Source organism: Ochotona curzoniae, unplaced genomic scaffold (genome assembly GCF_017591425.1).
Source record: "Ochotona curzoniae isolate NIBS_2020 unplaced genomic scaffold, NIBS_Ocur_1.0 scaffold_4812, whole genome shotgun sequence".
Classification (NCBI taxonomy): domain Eukaryota; kingdom Metazoa; phylum Chordata; class Mammalia; order Lagomorpha; family Ochotonidae; genus Ochotona; species Ochotona curzoniae.
This window is the reverse complement of record NW_024467124.1, coordinates 2837114-2856090: the sequence shown is the minus strand read 5'-3', so window position 1 is coordinate 2856090 and position 18977 is coordinate 2837114. Positions and strand designations below refer to the sequence as shown.

At 38.4% G+C, this 18977-nt stretch overlaps 1 protein-coding gene across 1 annotated transcript in view; it reads right to left on the bottom strand.

The window, feature by feature from the left end:
- L3MBTL4 (L3MBTL histone methyl-lysine binding protein 4) overlaps positions 1 to 18977 on the bottom strand; it is a 347858-nt gene that overhangs the window by 235511 nt on the left and 93370 nt on the right. The window contains exons 4-8 of the mRNA XM_040970594.1: positions 15572 to 15676; positions 14102 to 14237; positions 12782 to 12873; positions 11126 to 11280; positions 10020 to 10096 (exon numbers count right to left, since the gene is read on the bottom strand). Of these exons, the coding sequence (XP_040826528.1) occupies positions 10020 to 10096; positions 11126 to 11280; positions 12782 to 12873; positions 14102 to 14237; positions 15572 to 15676 (565 nt within the window). The remainder of the gene's footprint in view (positions 1 to 10019; positions 10097 to 11125; positions 11281 to 12781; positions 12874 to 14101; positions 14238 to 15571; positions 15677 to 18977) is intronic.

Here is an 18977-nt window from a genome sequence, read left to right as displayed (position 1 = left end):
AATCTACTGAGCAAAGTTTTCAAGCTCTGTTTAAAATGGTAAACAAGTTGCTTCAAGAAGTGAGCAGTCCTGGGAATTCAAACACATACAAAATAATCAAAATTGCCATTGAAATAACAATACCAGTCAAAACAACTCAAAGGCTAGAAATCTAACTTTTGGCTGACAACCCACTTAATGCTCTTCAGCAGACAGATGAGATCTTCTGCTGTGCAGGGTTGGCAGATACTACGCAGCTCTTCTCCTTCCCAGAGGACGAGATGCAGTCTGTGTGTAAGGAAGTGATTCTCCACCGCACGAGCACCCCACAAAGGGAAGACCAAGGTCTCCTGGGAGCCGACCATCATGTGACGTTTTCCCTCTTTAAATGGTACAGCTTGTGCTGTTGAGGTTTTCTTTAAGTCTGCCTAGAATCGTTTGTCATTTGGTAATTTCAAAAGAAAATCCAGCATCCTTCTAGAGAAACGCGCATGTCACAGTTTCAAATTTTTCCAAGAAGATAATAAATACAATATCCAATATATAGAAATAAAGTTTGAACAGTGAGTAAACAGTATTCCAGATTTTATCACGGGCTTTTGTTAATAACTGATTTCTTTTTCTCTGAAGAAGTTCTTTTATCCGGAGTCTATGATAATTTGAGGACATGCTGGAGGTTCCCAGACTGTCATATACTGACTGCTCTTTTCTCAGAAGTACAATAACACACACATGCATACACGATAACACATACAGCAAGCACATTATTCTAACAATAATATAATTGAAGTCATAAAATGAAATTTAACGAAAAAATCCACAGGCATAAGTGAGGTATAAAATAAATTTAAGTAAAATAATTTTAGCAAGCAAATTCTGAAGCCAAATCACTAATAGAATAAATCATTTAAAATGGATGATGGTTAAATTCTATTTTATATTTTACTATATTTACACTATATACACATGTAACATATATATATATATATATGCAAGTTAAGTATTCCCAAGCAACAACAACAAAAAAAAAACCAAAATTCTCCAAATTCCTAAACCTTTTAAGCAAATACATGAACTGTTATTTTTTCACACTTGACCATAAGCAACAGGTCACAACCAAAACACAGATACAATGTACATAAGGTTAATATAGAATATAAATCAATTTCATGTTTAAATTTGGATTTCAACCCCCAGAAAGCTCTTTATGTGTATACAAATATTCCAAAGCCTAAAACACTTCCAGCCTGAAGCTCTCAGGATTAGGAAAACTCAGACTCTGTGTGTGTGTGTGTGTGTGTGTGTGTGTGTGTGTGTGTGTGTGTGTGTGAAAGAGGGAGTTAAACCTCACAGTACTAGTTTGGCCTTGTTATAGAGGAAAAAATGTCTGAAGATCAAGGCCATGCTGCACTGCATTGTTCAAACTCCTGCTTATAAATCACCTGAGCACCTGAGGCCTTCATTTATCCTGCCTTCAGGCCCCTCCTCCTGTCTATGACTTCAAATCTTTCCTGTGTTAAGCAGTTAGTAAGGGCAGAAACTCTTCAGCACACCCATGTTTCCAGAAACCTACAGACCACCATGATCACTACTCACCACAAACTGTTTACTCTTAAGTGTTGTCTTCACCACATTTCTGCTCACTACAACTTGGATATATTTTCATTAAACTCTGTTCATGTCTTGGTTAAATGTTTGATATCCTTGAATTTCCATTTTAAATATCATCCCAGCAAGTAAGAAGTTGTCCAATGTTCAGTGAAGGTTGCCGTGATGTGTCAGCCGCCGCCCCCCCCCCCCGACAGTATTACAAGAGTCACTTTCACTTCTTTAAAAGAAGTTTGTAAGAAGGAATGCAAGATGGTAGCATGGGATGAGGACAGATAAAATGAAAGGAGAAGGATCAGTTGAGAGAAGCAGGAAACAGGAACGCATAGGCTGATGGCAGAGGGACATTTGAAGAGCTGTGGACATGGGGAAGCAGCAGAGACCACTGAATAGTGCAGCAGTAAACAGGTACCCAGTGGAGATCACATCTCCACTAGTGACCAAGTGGCAAGAGAAGATCAACAGAAAGTCAGTAGGTGAACACAGCCATAAACTGCAGATTCTGTTGATTTTAAAATCTGATCCTGAACAGAAGCAGAGTGGCAGAGCCCTAGCAGACAGACATGGGAACAGGATGGACTTCACGACCCAGACATCCACCAGTGCTGCACCGACTTCATTTTGAATTCAATGGCAAAGATTCAGGTAAGGAGCACTCAGCGAGGATAGAACTAACTGCGGCACAACATATTGCACTGGCCCCACCAGAGAATTAACACTGACTTGGCATCCCAAGGGTTGTCTGAGTTCCATCCAAAGTAGTTCCAGGTTTCTCCCAAACCTAAATGCCAGAAGGCTCCAGTAAGAACAGGAAACACAAAATCTGCGCAACTGGCACCACTGACAGCCTGTGATCTAGTTTAGTATCACAGCTGGTGTCTCCTTCATACCCACATCAATTGCAAATGGGAGCAGAAAAAAAGGTTGAGCAGACAATGGTGTAGCCACAACAAAGGATTACAGGAGGTGGACAGCAGTGACCCAGGAGTTGTGGCTGCAGGGGCTCTGGCAAAAATGTAGCACAGGAGCCAGGTATTGAAACTAGCTGGAGGGAATGGCATAACTGACATCAAACGGAAAACCAAGCAATGAATGGGATTTGTAAAGTCGACCTGCAGAGCTGTGGACAACACAGCTTAAAAATCATCCTTAAAGAGAAGAATCTGCTAATCTGAGTTCCAATGGTCAAGAGTAAAAGAAGAGGTACAAGCACAATGAATGAGATTATTGACGCTGTTCCACAAAGAAGCAAAAAACGATGTCAACCTGAGAGATAACTGAGGAAGACATCAAGAAACTGCCAGAAAAAGAATTTAAGAAAAGTGATAAAGCACATTAAAGACAAGAGAGGCATTAAAAGATTCGAAGAAATTTAAGGAACACTGAAACAAAATCAATCAGAATTATTAGAAATGAAGAATACATTATAGGGCCCGGCGCGGTGGCGCAGTGGTTAAGGTCCTCGCCTTGCACGCCCGGGATCCCATATGGGTGCCGGTTCTATCCCGGCAGCCCCACTTCCCTTCCAGCTCCCTGCCTGTGGCCCGGGAAAGCAGTCGAGGATGGCCCAAAAGCTTTGGGACCCTGCACCCGCGTGGGAGACCCGGAAGAGGCTCCTGGCTTCGGATCGGCATAGCGTCGGCCGTTGCGCTCACTTAGGGAGTGAATCATTGGACGGAAGATCTTCCTCTCTGTCTCTCCTCTCTGTATATCTGCCTTTCCAATAAAAAAAAATTTTTTTAAATCTTTAAAAAAAAGAATACATTATAGCAAATTAAAATTTCACTAGAAAAAATAAAAGAATGAGTGAGACAGCAGAAACAATCTTAGAACTGGAAGGCACCTCCTACATTAATGTTGAAAGTCAAAAAACTGGAAGAGGAACTGAGTAACACTAAGAAGAGCATCCAAGAATTAGGGCACACCATTAAAAAGCCAAACATAATAGTTATGTTAGTTCCTGAAGGTGCTGAGAGAGAAACTGGGTTAAAAGATCTATTCAATGAAGTAACTGAGAACTCCACTAATGTGTAGAATTAAGCAGGAAGCAAAATACAGAAGGGGCCAAGAACTCTGAAGAGAGTTTACCAAAAATGAGCCTGGTCATGGCATAACAGAATCAAGCTCACTTCGGTTGAAAATAAGAAATGATTCTTGGGCCCGGCGCGGTGGCGCAAGTGGTTAAAGGTCCTCGCCTTGCACGCCCAGGATCCCATATGGGCGCCGGTTCTAATCCCGGCAGCCCCGCTTCCCTTCCAGCTCCCTGCCTGTGGCCTGGGAAAGCAGCAGAGGACGGCCCAAAGCTTTGGGAACCTGCACCCGCGTGGGAGACCCGGAAGAGGCTCCTGGCTTCGGACCGGCATAGTATCGGCCCGTTGCGCTCACTTGGGGAGTGAATCATTGGACGGAAGATCTTCCTCTCTGTCTCTCCTCTCTGTATATCTGCCTTTCCAATGAAAAAATAATAAAAATAAATCTTTAAAAAAAAAAAAGAAATGATTCTTAAATATGCCCATGAGAAAAGTCCATCAACATATAGAGGAGCCCTAATCAGACTCATTGCTTACCTCTCAGAAGAAACCCTACAACCTAGAAGAGAACGGAATGACATATTCCAGATCCTATAAGGAAAAAATTGTCAGACCAGAATAAATTATCCAGCAAAGCTTTCCTTTGTATTTAAAAATGAAATAAAACACTTGCAAAGGAAACAAAAGCTATCCTTGCATCTACCAGACCCATCCTACAAATGTTATTTAAAGATGTGCTACAGAAAGAGAAAAAGAATAGCACCACCAAAACCAAAGGCAAACATGCAAAACATCTCAGTAAAATGAAAAAGAAACCTAAATCAAACAACGAGAAACCCATCGCTAAAACGATAGCACAAAACCCCTACCTATCTATATTAACCTTGAATGTGGATGGCTTAAATTCATCAACCAAAAGACACACTAGCAGAGTAGGTAAAAAAATAAGACTCATCTATGTGTGGCTTACAGGGGGCATATCTTACCAACAAAGATAAGTGGAAACCGAAAGGAGGATGGAAAAATATACTAAGTGTTGTCTTCACCACTGCAGATTCCAATAAAAAATTAAAATAGAGCACTTGGAAGATGAGAAGAAAAAAGAGCAGATGTAGCTATTCTTACATCAGATAATACATGCTTTCATGAGAAAAACATCAAAAGAGATACTGAAGAATACCACATAATGGTCAAGAGATCCATTCAGCAAGTAGAAATCATGATAACAAATGTATATGTACCAAATGCCAGGGCACCTAGCTCTATGAAACAAGTATTAATGGACTGAAATGGAAAAATAGACTCCAACAAAATTAGAGTGGGAGACGAAACACCTCCACTAACTTGAATGGACAGAGCAACGAAACAGAAACTCAGCAAGGAAACAATAGGGCTCACCCAGACAATAGATCAAATGGACTTGATCAAGATATATATATATGATCTTTCATCCTACAGATGCAGAATACACTTCTTTTTCCATCAGTACATGGAAACTTCTCCAGGAATGGTCACATAATAGGCCACAAAACAAGCTTCAGCAAATTTGTAAAAATCCAAATCATAACATATATCTTCTCAAACAATCATGGAGTGACACTGGAGACCAACAAGTCAAAACACCCAATAAGATAAGCAAATACTTGGACACTGAACAGCATGCAGCTGAATGAAAAATGGGTTATATAAGCAATCAAAGAGGAAATTAGAAATTTTATTATGAAATGAATAAAGCCATCAACAGAACACACCAAACTTACCTGACACAGTCAAGGCAGTGTTAAGAGGAAAATTCATCCCAATCAATGTTTACTTCAAGAAATTAGAAAAGTATCAATTAAATGGGCTAACCAAACATTTGAAGGAGCTAAAAAATCAACAGCAAAATAATTCCAAGATCAGCAGAAAAAAATAAATAATCAAAATACAGGAGGAAATAAGCCAAATAGAGACCAAACAACACAAAAGATCAATGAATCAAAAAGCTTGTTCTTTTCAGAAAAACAACAAAAATAGATTCCCCACTAGCCCAAGTAATCAAAAAAAGTAGGAAGAAGGCATGAACCAATAGCATCAGAGACTCAAAAGGAAATATAACAATGTACACCTCTGACACACACGCTCATGAAGTATTACAAACAACTGCATGCCAATAAATCAGAAGACCTAACATAAATTGATAGATTTTTGGACAAGTATGGTCTACCGAAATTGATCATGAGACAATTAATAATCTAAAGAGAACTATTATACAGACAGAGATAGAATCAGTAATTAAATGCTTTCAGACAAAGAAAAGCCCTGGACCAGATGGCTTTACTACAAAATTCTACCAAATGTTTTAAGAACAAGATACAGCAAATGATAGCTCTCAAACAGTTTGGATTCCTGCCACATTGCGAATGCCCTAGATTAGATTCTAGACTCCCGGTGTGAGCCTTATCCAGCCCTGGTTGCTGTGGGCATCTGGGAGAGTGAAACAGGGATGGCAGTATTCTTTCTCTCTGTCTCTCTCTCACCCTTCTGTCTCTTCAAATGAGTAAAGAAAAAAATTATGCATATTTTAAACACTTACTTATTCTTATTGGAAAGGCAGATCAGATTTACAGAGAGAAGAGAGAGAGATAAAGATTTTCACTCCACTGGTTCACCCCTCAAATGGCCATGGCAAGAGCTAAATCAATCCCAAGCCAGAAGCCAGGAGCCTCTTTCTCTTTCAGTTCTCTCAAGCAGATGCAGGGTCCCAAGGGTTTGAAACGTCCTTTACTGCTTTTTCAGGCCATAAACAGGGAGCTGGGTGGGAAGTGGAGCAGGGACATGACCCATTGCCCACATGGGATTCTAGCATTTGCAAGGTGAGGATTTAGCCATTGAGCTGTTGCACTGAGCCCCCCAAAATACATTTTAATAAAAGCATAGTATGAGAGAGTTGTTAATTCTCAGCAAGTGAAGTTTTTTTCAAGAATCCAAGAGTGGTTAAGTAGAAGCAAATCACTATGTTGATTATATTAATTGAAGGGATTGGGGGACGGGGCATACATGCTCATCTCCACGACACACAGAAGACTCAGAAGAAACAGTGGATGAAGTTAAATTCCCTTTCACAGTTAAACAATTCATAAAGCTGGTAATAAAGGGGAACTTCCATAACATGATAAAAGGCATTTAATTATAAGCACACAGCTAAGAACATACTCAATTATAATAAACTGAAACCTTTCCTCCTAATATTGCGAACAAAATAAGGAAGTTCATTTTAACCACGGATACTATATTCTGTACTAGACTGTCCAGACAGAGTAATATGGTAATAACAACGTAGGAGGAGGTGCAGATGAACAACTACACATGCACATACACAACTCACACATACACACTACTTGGAGCTGACAGATAAATTCAACAAAATTGCAGAGTATAAGAGCTACATATAAAATCAGTTGTGTTTCTGTAACAGTGATGAACAAACTCAAAGGTCAAGTGAAAAACACTTCCATTTACAATAGCATCCAAAAGAATAAATAATAATTAAATTTAATTAAATAGATGAAAGATTTATAAAATAAGAGATTTTGTTGGGAAACTTTGAAGAAGGCCTATATAAATGAGTCATCCCATGTCCATGAAGTAGAAACTTTTATTGTCAAGCTGGTTAATACCTCTCTAGGCATCCACAACCCTTGCCAAAATTCCCAGTCGGGCCTGGTGTGGTAGCCTGGTGGCAAAAGTCCTTTCCTTGCACGCCAAAGATCTCATGTGGGTGCAGGTTTGTGTCCTGGTGGCCCTACGTCCCATCCAGCTCCCTGCTTGTTGCCTGTGAAAGCAGCCAAGGTTGGCCCAAAGCCTTGAGACCCTGAATTTGTGTGGGAGACTCAAAGAAAGCTCCTGCCTTCAGATCAGGTCAATTCCGGCCATTGTGGCCACTTGGGGAGTGATCCTCCCCTCTGTCTCTCCTTTTTTCTGTCAATTTGATTTTCTAATAAACATAAATATGTGTTTTTAAAAATCCCCACTGTCATTTACCCGGAAACAAAAAAGTCAATTTTAACATATCTGAAAAGGGCCACAAATAGACAAAACAGTCTTGAAAATGATCAGGGTTGGAGATGCTGTTTGAGTTGCCTGAATTCTATCTTCAAGTGCCTGGGGGTGAGTCTTCACTCTAACTCTAGCTTTCTGCTAATGCGTGTCCTTGGTGGCATAAGGTTATGGATCTCTGCAGTGCTTGTGAGAGGCCAGGACTGAATTTCTGGCTCTCAGTTATGGGCTTTCCCGTTCCAGGCTGTTGCAAGCATTTTGGGAATAAACCTTATGGGAGATCTCTATCTCCCTGCCTTTCTGAATTAAACAAAATAAATATAATTTAATGCAAAAGAAGTTTTGAATGATCATTCATTATCAAAGGACATTTTCAAAAATCTGACAATACTACCTTAACAACAAGGGAAAAGATTGCCAATTCATCTATCTGGTATGGATTTAATATCCAGAATGTATAGGGAATTCTTATAATAATAAATAAATAAATGTAAATAATAAAAATGACCAACAATTTGAATAAACATTACAGCCATGAAAATATATAAATGATCAAATGCACAGGTAAAGACTTCCAACAAGGCTGTGCAATAAGAACATGCAAATGGAAGCCACAGGAGGTATCACTTCACATTCACTAGGATGACTTATCAATAATGCAAACAAAAATAAGGATTAACAATTATCTGGAAAATAAGAAGCTTCACACATTGCTGATTGGAACGTGAAATGGTGCAGCTACTTTAGAAAAACAGTTAATCAGTTCCTCAGACTATTAAGTGTAGATTTAGCATAAGACTCAGTAATTCTACTCCTTACTCATATGCTAAAGGGGAATGTATCCGTACATGTTGAAAAGTATACATGAATGGCTATAAAGATATTCTTTGTGATGGTCAAAGGTACATAAAATCTCAATCATCAGACGAATCTATCAACCAATTGCAATTGATCAACACACTGCAGTGCTGTTCCACCACAAAAAGGAAGACACTACTGATAGATACTTCAACTAGGATAAACATCCAGAAATTCTGCAAATTGACAGAAGCCAGACACCAAATATCACATGTTGTCTGAATCTTTTTACATGATATCAAGGATAGCCAAACATGAACAGACAGAAGCATGATCAGAGACTATAAGAAATGGATATAGACATCTAGTTTTCAAAAATGCTATTAAATTTTATTTTAAAATTGTACATAGTTATGGGACATTATGTGCTGTGATGGCTTTTTTTACTACCATTATTTTTTTCCACCAAACTTAAGAATTTGATTGATTATTTTGGTATTTTTCTATATTTAAGGGATTTAGAAGTGACAAAATCATGCAGTCACTTAAAATCTAAAAACCCAATCCACTGAAAAATAACATATTCCTTTCTCTATATTTCTATATATTACTTTTGAAAGAAAACAAATTCCTCCTTGGACATTTATTTTTAAAATGCTCGGAGTAGGGACAAGAGTTTGGAATAGCAGTTGACGCTCGGACACTGGCATCACATACTGGAGTGTCTGAGTCGGAGTCATAATTGCTGCCTTAGCTCCCAGCATCCTGCCAGAGGCACCCTGCAAGGCAGCAGTGACAGCTCAAGTCACTACGTCCTTACATCCTTCACGCAGAACCTGGACTGAATGCCAGGTTCCTGGCTTTGTACCAGCCCTTATCTGGATGTTCTGGGCACTTGAAGAATGAATCAGCAGGTGGGAAGATCTTTGGCTATATCCATCCCTCTCTCTCTTTCATGTCTGCCTGTCTTTCTCTCTCCCCTTCGCTTTCTGCTTTTCAAATGAATTAATAAACAAACACTTTAAAAAGCTAAGATTTCGTAGCTGTTGTCTGACTCACCTTTAAGTTTTAAAAAAAAGTTTATTGTGTAGTTCTCTAAGTTATTATGTAATCAGGAAAAAAGTTAAAGCTTACAAAGGACCCTTATTATTTTGTTGGTTTATTGGAACTAGCCTGGCAAATCTAGGGACTCAGTGTTTTATCTCTCTTCTTAGACTTTTGTTTTTCTACTGTTAACACCAAAGTATTATAGTCCAACTTGCTATAAGTAAGCTATAAGATAAATTATAAATCATTTGAAAGAACTCATCTAAATATTGAGTTACAACAATGACACTTACTTGCAAGAATAAGCAATTTTTAGTAGCTACATAATGTATCTTTATAACACAATTTGTTTTCAAATGGAGAAAAGCATGTAGCTTTTGGGCATTTGGCAGTCAATAGAAATTTGTACAGCATTTTTATCATACATCTTGTACAAAATATGATTTACATACATGAAAACAAAAATAGACATTGCCATTCACTGAAATGACATCCAACAAACCCAAACAGTCCACTCACCTTGGGGTGCTACCAAAGTTCTCCCATTCTTCTGACACCAACCAACTGGCTGAACATAAGGACTATTCACATCGCACCTGCAGAAACAAAACTGCATTTAGATCATACATTGGTCAACACCAGAGAAGCAATGCAAGCGAAATGGCGATTCTGGTTGTCAAGAATACCATGGAAAAAAACCAGTTCATAGCTAAAGAGAATAAGTAATTTTTAGTGCTGTATTTGTAGGCTGTGTAGCCAAATTTTTTTTTTTACATAACCTTCTTAAAATTTAAAACAAAAAACCAAGGAGGGCTGGTTGACAACACCTAACCTGCTAGTGATTTCCTCTGAAAATAAACATTTTAATAAACTTCCTCTCTATCACTTCTTGCTAACAGCAAAGAAAAATGCTAATGTGACAGTCCAGATTTTATTATGAGAGTCCAGTCAGATTCCAGATGACTACAATTTTCCTCCCTGCTCTTCTGAAGAAGCCCACAATACTCCATGTGATTTGCTTGTAAGTGCATCGGAGAAAACAGGGCTCACAACAGGCACCACCTCAAGAGCCACAGCCTCAGCAAACACTGGTCCATCTTTAAGGACACACTATGAAGAAATGCAAAATAATTCTTTTTGCCATAATCTCTTCCATATTTCAGTTTTTTAATACAGAAAATCCTTTCAACTTGTGCAATGTTAGTTTAATGGCATCGTAGCATACATTGTCTCTGCTCCCCATAGGCTTTCAAATAATTCACTACCATTCACTCTGAATATTTCCTCTTAAAAATGTGACAAGCTAGCTTAACAATTTTTCCAACAGGAATGAAAGAAAGAAAACTATAGGTTCTTAATTTCCTCTTCCCAGAAATGCTTCTCATACAAACCAGACAAAAATGCAATGAGCTACTGGTCATACTGTTCCAGGTGAGGCTTCATTAGGTGACTTTTCATAAAATGATGGAAAAGTATCTTGGGCTCTTCATAGAAGAGAAGGTAGAGAAGAGACAGCCACTAAATTCCTAATGTTCGTCACCATAAAAAAAAGAGTATCAGAAGGAAAATAAACTCACAGCAACAAATATGAACACACAGAAATAGAATGCACATCGGTGCCTCACCAGTAATCGTAACTATCATCCCAGTTGTCAAAATGCACTAGCAAGCGGTCTTCAACAATGTCGGCGATGGTCGCCACACACACCAGCGATGGGTTCTTCCTGTCAATGGCCTCCAGCTTCATCCCAACCCGAAACTCTTTAGGTGTTGGCCGATTCTAACACAGCACCAGGAGGGGAAGAGACATGAAAAGAGACAAAACACCAAACAGGCCTGAGTAGGAGTAAACACCTGCGCTGTTCACCATCAGTGATGTCTGTGGGGTATCTGCAGTGGCCCCCAGGAAGGAAGCCTAGCACATGTATACACAAACCCCCAAATCTCCACGTTTGTACTCAGACTAGACCCGGGAGGCTACCTTTCCTTTGGGCTTTTTGCCTCTCTCATACAAGGGGCTTTTATTCCCCTTGTCATCTTCATTTTTCCCTTCACCAATTCCTTCACTGATATGTATTAACTTTAAGATATTATGTTTACTGAATTTATTAATATCAAAGGATTGTCTGTGCTCCCAAGAGCTTTTGAATAATTTCCAAACACCACAACTTCAAGAAGTGGTAAAGACAGGCTTCTAAATGCCAAAATATCTGTAATTGGATTACAGATATGAAAGTAGTGGTTTCCTCACTGTTTAAAGGAACATATGTAGTGATCCACGAATAAAATTATATTTAAAAATGTAAATGCATTCTTCAACATCTTTACTTGTCTGGTATAAAAATACTACGAATTATAATTTACAATATACAAATCCCACTCTGATATAGCTGTAACTAGCCAGTCCTAGAATTTAGGGCAGATACACAGTGTCTAGAGAAAGAAATTTTTTCCCATTTCTTCTGCTATCCACACTGAACCCTGACTGCTATTTCCCTTTAGCACATTCTATTTTTAAAGCCATTTCACATTTCAATGGCTCCCTTCCCCTGATGCCATTCTATGAAATACATATAATAATTGTACAACCTCAGTTTCAGGATGGGGAAAGTGAAGTTCATGGTCAATGAGGGGCCTGCAGCTGGCAGAGCTGACTGATGACCCAGGCTGCTGTCCAGCTCCTGCCCACTCCCTAGCATGCCAGCCTCTGTTAAACCCAGAGAACTGCAAAGAGAGTCAGGTTGTAATTTCCTCTCCGGTGCATTTGGATCCTAAGAACACAAACAGCAACCAATGGCTACACCCCAGTCCTCATAACCCTGCTATTGTATCCAGACAAAATGCTTGCCATAAAAAGTTTGTGGAAAATGGAGCTGTCAGGCAGTGTGAGTTTGTTGGACTTTCTGTAGTTCCTCGATAGATCTACACTGGGCACCTTTACATCCTATCTGGGATAGCTAACGTTTGCAAAACTAAGTCTGAAAGACCAATTCACTGACAGCAAGTGAAAAAGCAAACATTTGGAAAAGATATCTTAAATTTTAGTAGGCTTTAAACACATAATGTTCAACTTTCCCCATCTAACTGCAACATGCAATTGTACTTTTAGAAAAAAAGATGCACACATAGGAAACTGTGATAAATTAAGTAAGAAAGCCACAGGACGTTTTCAGAGTTTTCATAATTTCTTAAAAGATTAATATTCAACATAATATGAAGTGAATTTTAAGTACTTAAGCTCAGGGGAAAATATGATTTGTACTGAGGAAGAAAATACTTACTGAACTTCTGTTTCTGAATAATTTCTTTGGCGCATTTTGCAGTTTGCAGGCTTTCAAGTAATCCATCCAAACAAATTTATCTTTTCTATAACCTAAAAAAGTACGGATTATTCAAAATATCCCAAAATGTAACCACATGCAAATTAAATAATTATTATTATTATCCAGTCTTCTGACATACATTCAATGTCCTTAGCAGACTACTAAAGATTTACATTGATTATTTCAATTTTTTTAATGTACTAAATTTAAACTGTAAAGGTTGATTTCCCATTATACGTTTTTTTGCCTAAAAATTTTCTGACTACCCCGAACTGGTACCCCTGTGGTTTGAAGATAGTTTCACCCCCATGAAAGCTTTCCAGAAAGATAAGATGAAATTGCACCCACTCATGAGGAAGCCATCACGGAGACGAACATCCGAGACCCCATGCCTCTGCTCACCCTGTATTCGGGAGAATGGCTCTTCCCCAACTCTCCATCCTCCAGAAGGAAAGCCACACGGACACAGAGGCTGCTTGCTTCATTTTCAGTTCCAGCCCCAGTGCCTACACACAGGAAGGGCTCCACAGCACCCATGTGTACATGCACTGTTCCCACCTTGAAGCAATTTGTAACAAGCCTCCAAGGGGGCAGATCCCAATGGACAACACAGGCTGATTAAGAAGAACAGCAACTATATCATGGCCACAGTTGCAGGCTCATGGGAATGCCTAGCTGCTAGCAGGAGCCCATTCAGAGAGAGGGAACCGTCAGCATCTCTCTGATCATATCCTCACCTCATACAAATACAGAACATACAAAAGCGTTGGGTCATACCTCGCAAACCCAGGTTTCTATGGGGTATAAGCAAAACTGAGATTTTTAATTCTTATCAAAAGAAGATAAGGGAATTTTGTTCTAGATCCATGTTCACTGTGGTTCCTAAGCTTGAAACTAATGATTGAATCAAATGTCATCTCCATGCAATGCCCCTGACCAAGTGTCACATCTCATTTGAATTATGATCTGATCATTAATTTCCTTTCCTTATATGGCTTCATCAGCTCTACTCAAGAGGAAATGCATTCATGATCTTCTATTTCTTCCCCCTTTAGTTCAGAATATCAGAACTAAAGAAGCAGTCTTGATGCTTTCCTTCTAAGACATTTATTTCTAGGGGTGATATCAGTGTGGCCTTGCTGCTCTTGTGGCTCACGTTTTGCTTTTGGAAATCAATTCACACCAGGCTCTCTTGTTAGTATTCTACAAAATGTTGTTAAAACAAAGCTGAAATAACCACCAGTCCTGTTTCCAGCTGGTAAATGCATCCTGGCTTACCCTTGGGAATGTGCAGTTCATGTTTGGTCTTTTCACACCACCCCACTGGGTGGATGTCAGGAGAACCAGCATTAGTCCAAAAATCATAGCAGCTTAAATAACCATCAAAATGAAGTCTTAGACGGTAACCACACACCTGCAAAGTGAAATGTTAGTAATCATTGAATAAGTGTTGTTGTTAAAGTAGATACAAAAGCCACAAAAATGGATATTTTTTGTCAGCACTATCAACATGTAAAAGACAATTGTTCTATATAAATATTGTCACTAGAAAACAAATTTACAATGGCCAATGTGGTGACACAGCAAGCTAATCCTGTCCTATGGCACCAGCCTCCCATAAGGCTGTCGGTTCATGTCCCTGATGTTCCACTTCTGATACAGCTCTCTGACTGCGGCCTGGGACAGCGGTGGGAGATAACCCAAGACCCAAAGGAGAGACCCAGAAGATGCTCCTGGCTTTCAGCTTCAGAGCAGCTCAGCTATGGCTGCTGTGACCATTTTGGGAGTGAACCAGCAGATGGAAGACCTCTCTGTAAAAATTTGCCTTTCGAATAAAAATAAATACAATTTTAAAAAACCCAAATTTTATAACTGACATCCAATTAAAATGAAATGATGATAAAATATGATTTTCCAAATATCTACAGCCTCCTGAAAAAAATATCTTTTTATTTAATCCTGAATTCTGAGGATCATTCAAATATTCATTCAGTGACAGTTTATCAACTCAATACCTATCAAATATTTTCTTCACAAACTCTATTTCCTGCTGTCTTCCATGAAAAGTGAAAGCATTCAGAAAAACCAGTAGGGGGATGGTTTGTCTCAAGTCTAATATGTGGTTCCAGTATACTCAATAATGAAAAGAGAAAAATAGGAACACATACTCTAGATATGCTGTAAAAGTTTAATAGTTATAATCAATTAGTGAAGTAGGGGGATGTGACTTTTATTATCAATATTATTAGAAATAGAGATCTTAGTGATTTAATGACTGACAATGAATATTCATAAGCATGATAATGAAAAATTCATTTATAAGCCATTGAGCTTCATCAATGGCTTTTTATATTATTTTCATAAAATGTATGTACTTGTATGAATGTATAATTCACATGACTGAATGGTATTCATGCACGTTCTCACTAGTTTTTTTCGTAACACAAATAAGTACACCACTGTTAGCAAATATAAACAACACTGAAGTATTCAAATACTGTTACCAGCCTCAGGTATAAACTATTTGCCCATTAATTCAAAGTAAGCAGCAGTCATGAAGGACATATTAGAAAATCTATCTAAAGACAAAAATAAAAATTTACTAGGAAGCATTCCTACCCATCATTTACTAACATAATTGCACAATGCAGTGGCACTTAGCTATGACAGACAGTACTATCCCTTTTACGAGACAGCTGAGTTTCTGTCACGGCACAGTCAGCCCAAGGCAACACTGCCATCTCTTACCTCAGCCACAGAGAGCACACAGAACACAGACGGATGTCGGGGATCAACGCCTTCCAGTCTCATTCCAATCTGAAAACCATTTTCATATTCTGGAAAGGACTGATCCTAGGAAAGTACATAACATATTTTAGCCACTGATATTTCCTTATAGATTTATATTAAAAAATTTAGATGTCACATTTACAGAGAATCTAAAATTCGTAGAAGCAGAAGGAAGAATGATTTTCATACCGGGCTGAATTGTGGGAGAATGGGGAGAAGTGCATCAAAGGGAATAAAGTTCTAGCTAAAGCAATAAATGAAAATTACCAAGTTGTTTGGTGTGATAATCAACATGGTTCAATAATTCTACAGTATATTCACATACATCACTTGGTAATTATTTATGATTATAAATTGTCAAAAATGAAATAAAATTTGAAAATTAGGAAGAATTTTGTTTCCAGTATATTCACACATCCTGCCTACGAGAGCCTTCCTAATCATATCCTACACAGATATCCTCCTCACACTTCTTAAGTGCTGAAGTTGTGCCCTTCATATTTAAACCCACAGGGTACAACAAGAATTAGTAGTTCTGTGGTGTGAGGTAGGAGATATTCCCCTCACACTTCTTAAAAGCATTTAAATTGTGTTCGTATTTAAATCCACAGCACAACTGGAATTGATAGTTCTGTGGTATGAGGTAAGAACCTATTTTTTTTTTCAATTTGAAGACAAATTATCCAAGCAACTCTTGGGATTACGCATGCTGGAGCTGATTTGCAAAATCATCTTTTCATATTTTGTTCCCTTAGGTCTGATATTTTATTTCTGGACATCTTACTACATTTTTGTTACTTAGTTGCCCAGGACACACAGTCTTATTTGCTTATAATGAATCTCTATTAGTAGATCAACCTATACCACATTGATTTTACTAATGTAGAAATTGTGGTCTCTCCTATTAATCTAATCATTTGAGCATTTGATAAAAGAATTTGTTTCGATTTCCACATAGGTGCACAAAATACTTATTTCTTTCTTTCTGGGTATCTTTTAATGTTTAAAGTTACTTTAAAATTTTTTTCTTTACAATGGACTTGTCCTCATGCATTATTTTCTTTAAAATTGGTATTGCATTCCACAACTTTGCTGAATTATCATCATTAGTTTGAAGCAGCTGTTTTCATTTTCTTTCTTTTTTTTTTTTTTTTTTACAAATTCAGCATTATCCATTGTCAAATGGTTCTTAATTGCAAATAAATGTCTCTTAATGGAAAATGATTACTAGGATCAAGTTCTAGCAGGCCTGGAGCTGCCTTTAAACAGAATGTCTTACTAGTTAATCCTAACATGTGAATGCTTATTTTTAGCTTGAAACGTATTTTTTTCAGGAATTTTTCTCATTTGGAAATAATGTCAAATTCAAAGAAAAACTGCCAGAACAAAATAGAGCATGGCATCATTGCAACCAGACTTTCCCCAGATGCATTTATGGCGAACACTGCACCTCCTCTGCATTATCCTTTGTTCCTATTTAGCCTCAAACATCTGTGTGTGCACACAGCTGTAGGAGTGGAGTGCAAATGGCCATGGAAATGAGATTGTGAAATGAGATTGTTCTTAGTGCAAAAAAATGAAACCTGTGTCTATAAGCCCATTTTCCATAAGCTTTCTGAAGAACTCTTGCGCAGAAAGGATATATAATTTTATGAACCACTGATATTCACTTATACCTAAGTATCAGACACTTTTTCCCTGAGGAACAGTGGTATTTTCTCTTGGGATAGAGCACTTTCTTACATTACCACAGCTCAGTTACCAATGTCTGCAAATCTAGCATCTATACAACTCATTTAACCACTCATGCATACTCCTAATTTTGTCCATTTTCCCAAACGCGTGCTTTTTAACACTCCTTTCTGCCCATCCTTAGCCCCACCACAGGAACAGGAGCCAATATGGGATCAGATGATAAACTTAGCTAACAGGCCCTTCTATTCACCAACAATCTAGAACACGTCCGCTGCATGTCCTTTATAGCACTGTTTTATTTTTAAAGTTAGTCTTAGCCCTCTCCCAATCTTCCCCTGCCACTATTCCTTAGTTTTGAATTGTCTGATGCTGCTTCATGATTGGATTAGGATTGTGCATTACTTGCAAAAATGCTACATGGAAGATGTGTCCACCTCATGGTACCATATCCTAAGAATGTCAAGCTGCAGGGATCAATTTTCCCTCTTTGATCAATTCAGTATTTATTTAAAATCAACTGAGTCACTTTTTCTATTTGTTTTCCACTCTTAATGACTTACATTTTAGTATGTGAAGCATGAATATGCTGCCCAAACTTAAAATTATCCCAAACAGGCACTCAAAGATACCTCACCTCCATCCCACATCCTCTCCATCCCATTTCCTACACTTCCTTTGACAGGTTATCCTCTTCACTGTGTTGCTCTTTTCAAGTTCTTTTTTGAAAAATTATTTTTTAAAATATTTATTTATTTTTATTGGAAAGTCAGATATACATAGAGGAGGAGAGATAGAGAGGAAGATCTTCTGTCCAGTGATTCACTCCCCAAATGACTGCAACAGCCAGTGCTGTGCTGATCCAAAGCCAGGAGCTGGAACTTCCTCCAAGTCTCCCACATGGGTGCAGAGTCCCAAGGCTTTGGACTGTCCTCAACTGCTTTTCCAGGCCACAAGCAGGGAGCTGGATGGGAAGTGGAGTTGCCTGGATTAGAACCAGTGCACATATGGGATCCTGGCATGTTCAAGACGAGGACTTTAGCCACTAGGCCATGGCACTGGGCCCTGCAAAATTATTTTGCGCTACAGGACTGTTTATCTTTCATTACTTCACACTCAGCAGAGAACACACCATACACGTGCTCTTTTGTACAAGGCTGTTTGCATGCCTTTGCAATGTCATGCCATGTAATTTCTTCATGACTGCATTTCCTTCCTGATCTGCATGGTACTACACTGTGTGCAAGTACCCCAGCATGCTCAAACCTTTTCTACACTGCACGCCTTTTTCATATGAAGACCAAATTTTTGAAAATCTTGATGAATTGGCTTGTATAATGTTGTTATGAACTTCCTTACATTCGCAGATCATTTTGGAAGCTTCTAAGAAGAACGTAAAAAGATGACAAAACCCAAAAATGAAATAGCGAGAATGAATTATTTCTCAAGAATATTTTATTTTTACAAAAACAAATGTCATGTGTGTGTTTAGCTCTCCAAGCCTTCTTCTCACATCTACTGTGTTTTCCAGCAGACTGTATTTCACAAGTTTTCCGTGACTACCCCCTGTTTGCTGCTTTCAAATTTCTCAGTTAACTTTAAAAGCACCACACACTTACATATACACATACAGCATGAAAGACACGCAAAGGAGAAAAACAGACTCCTGGGC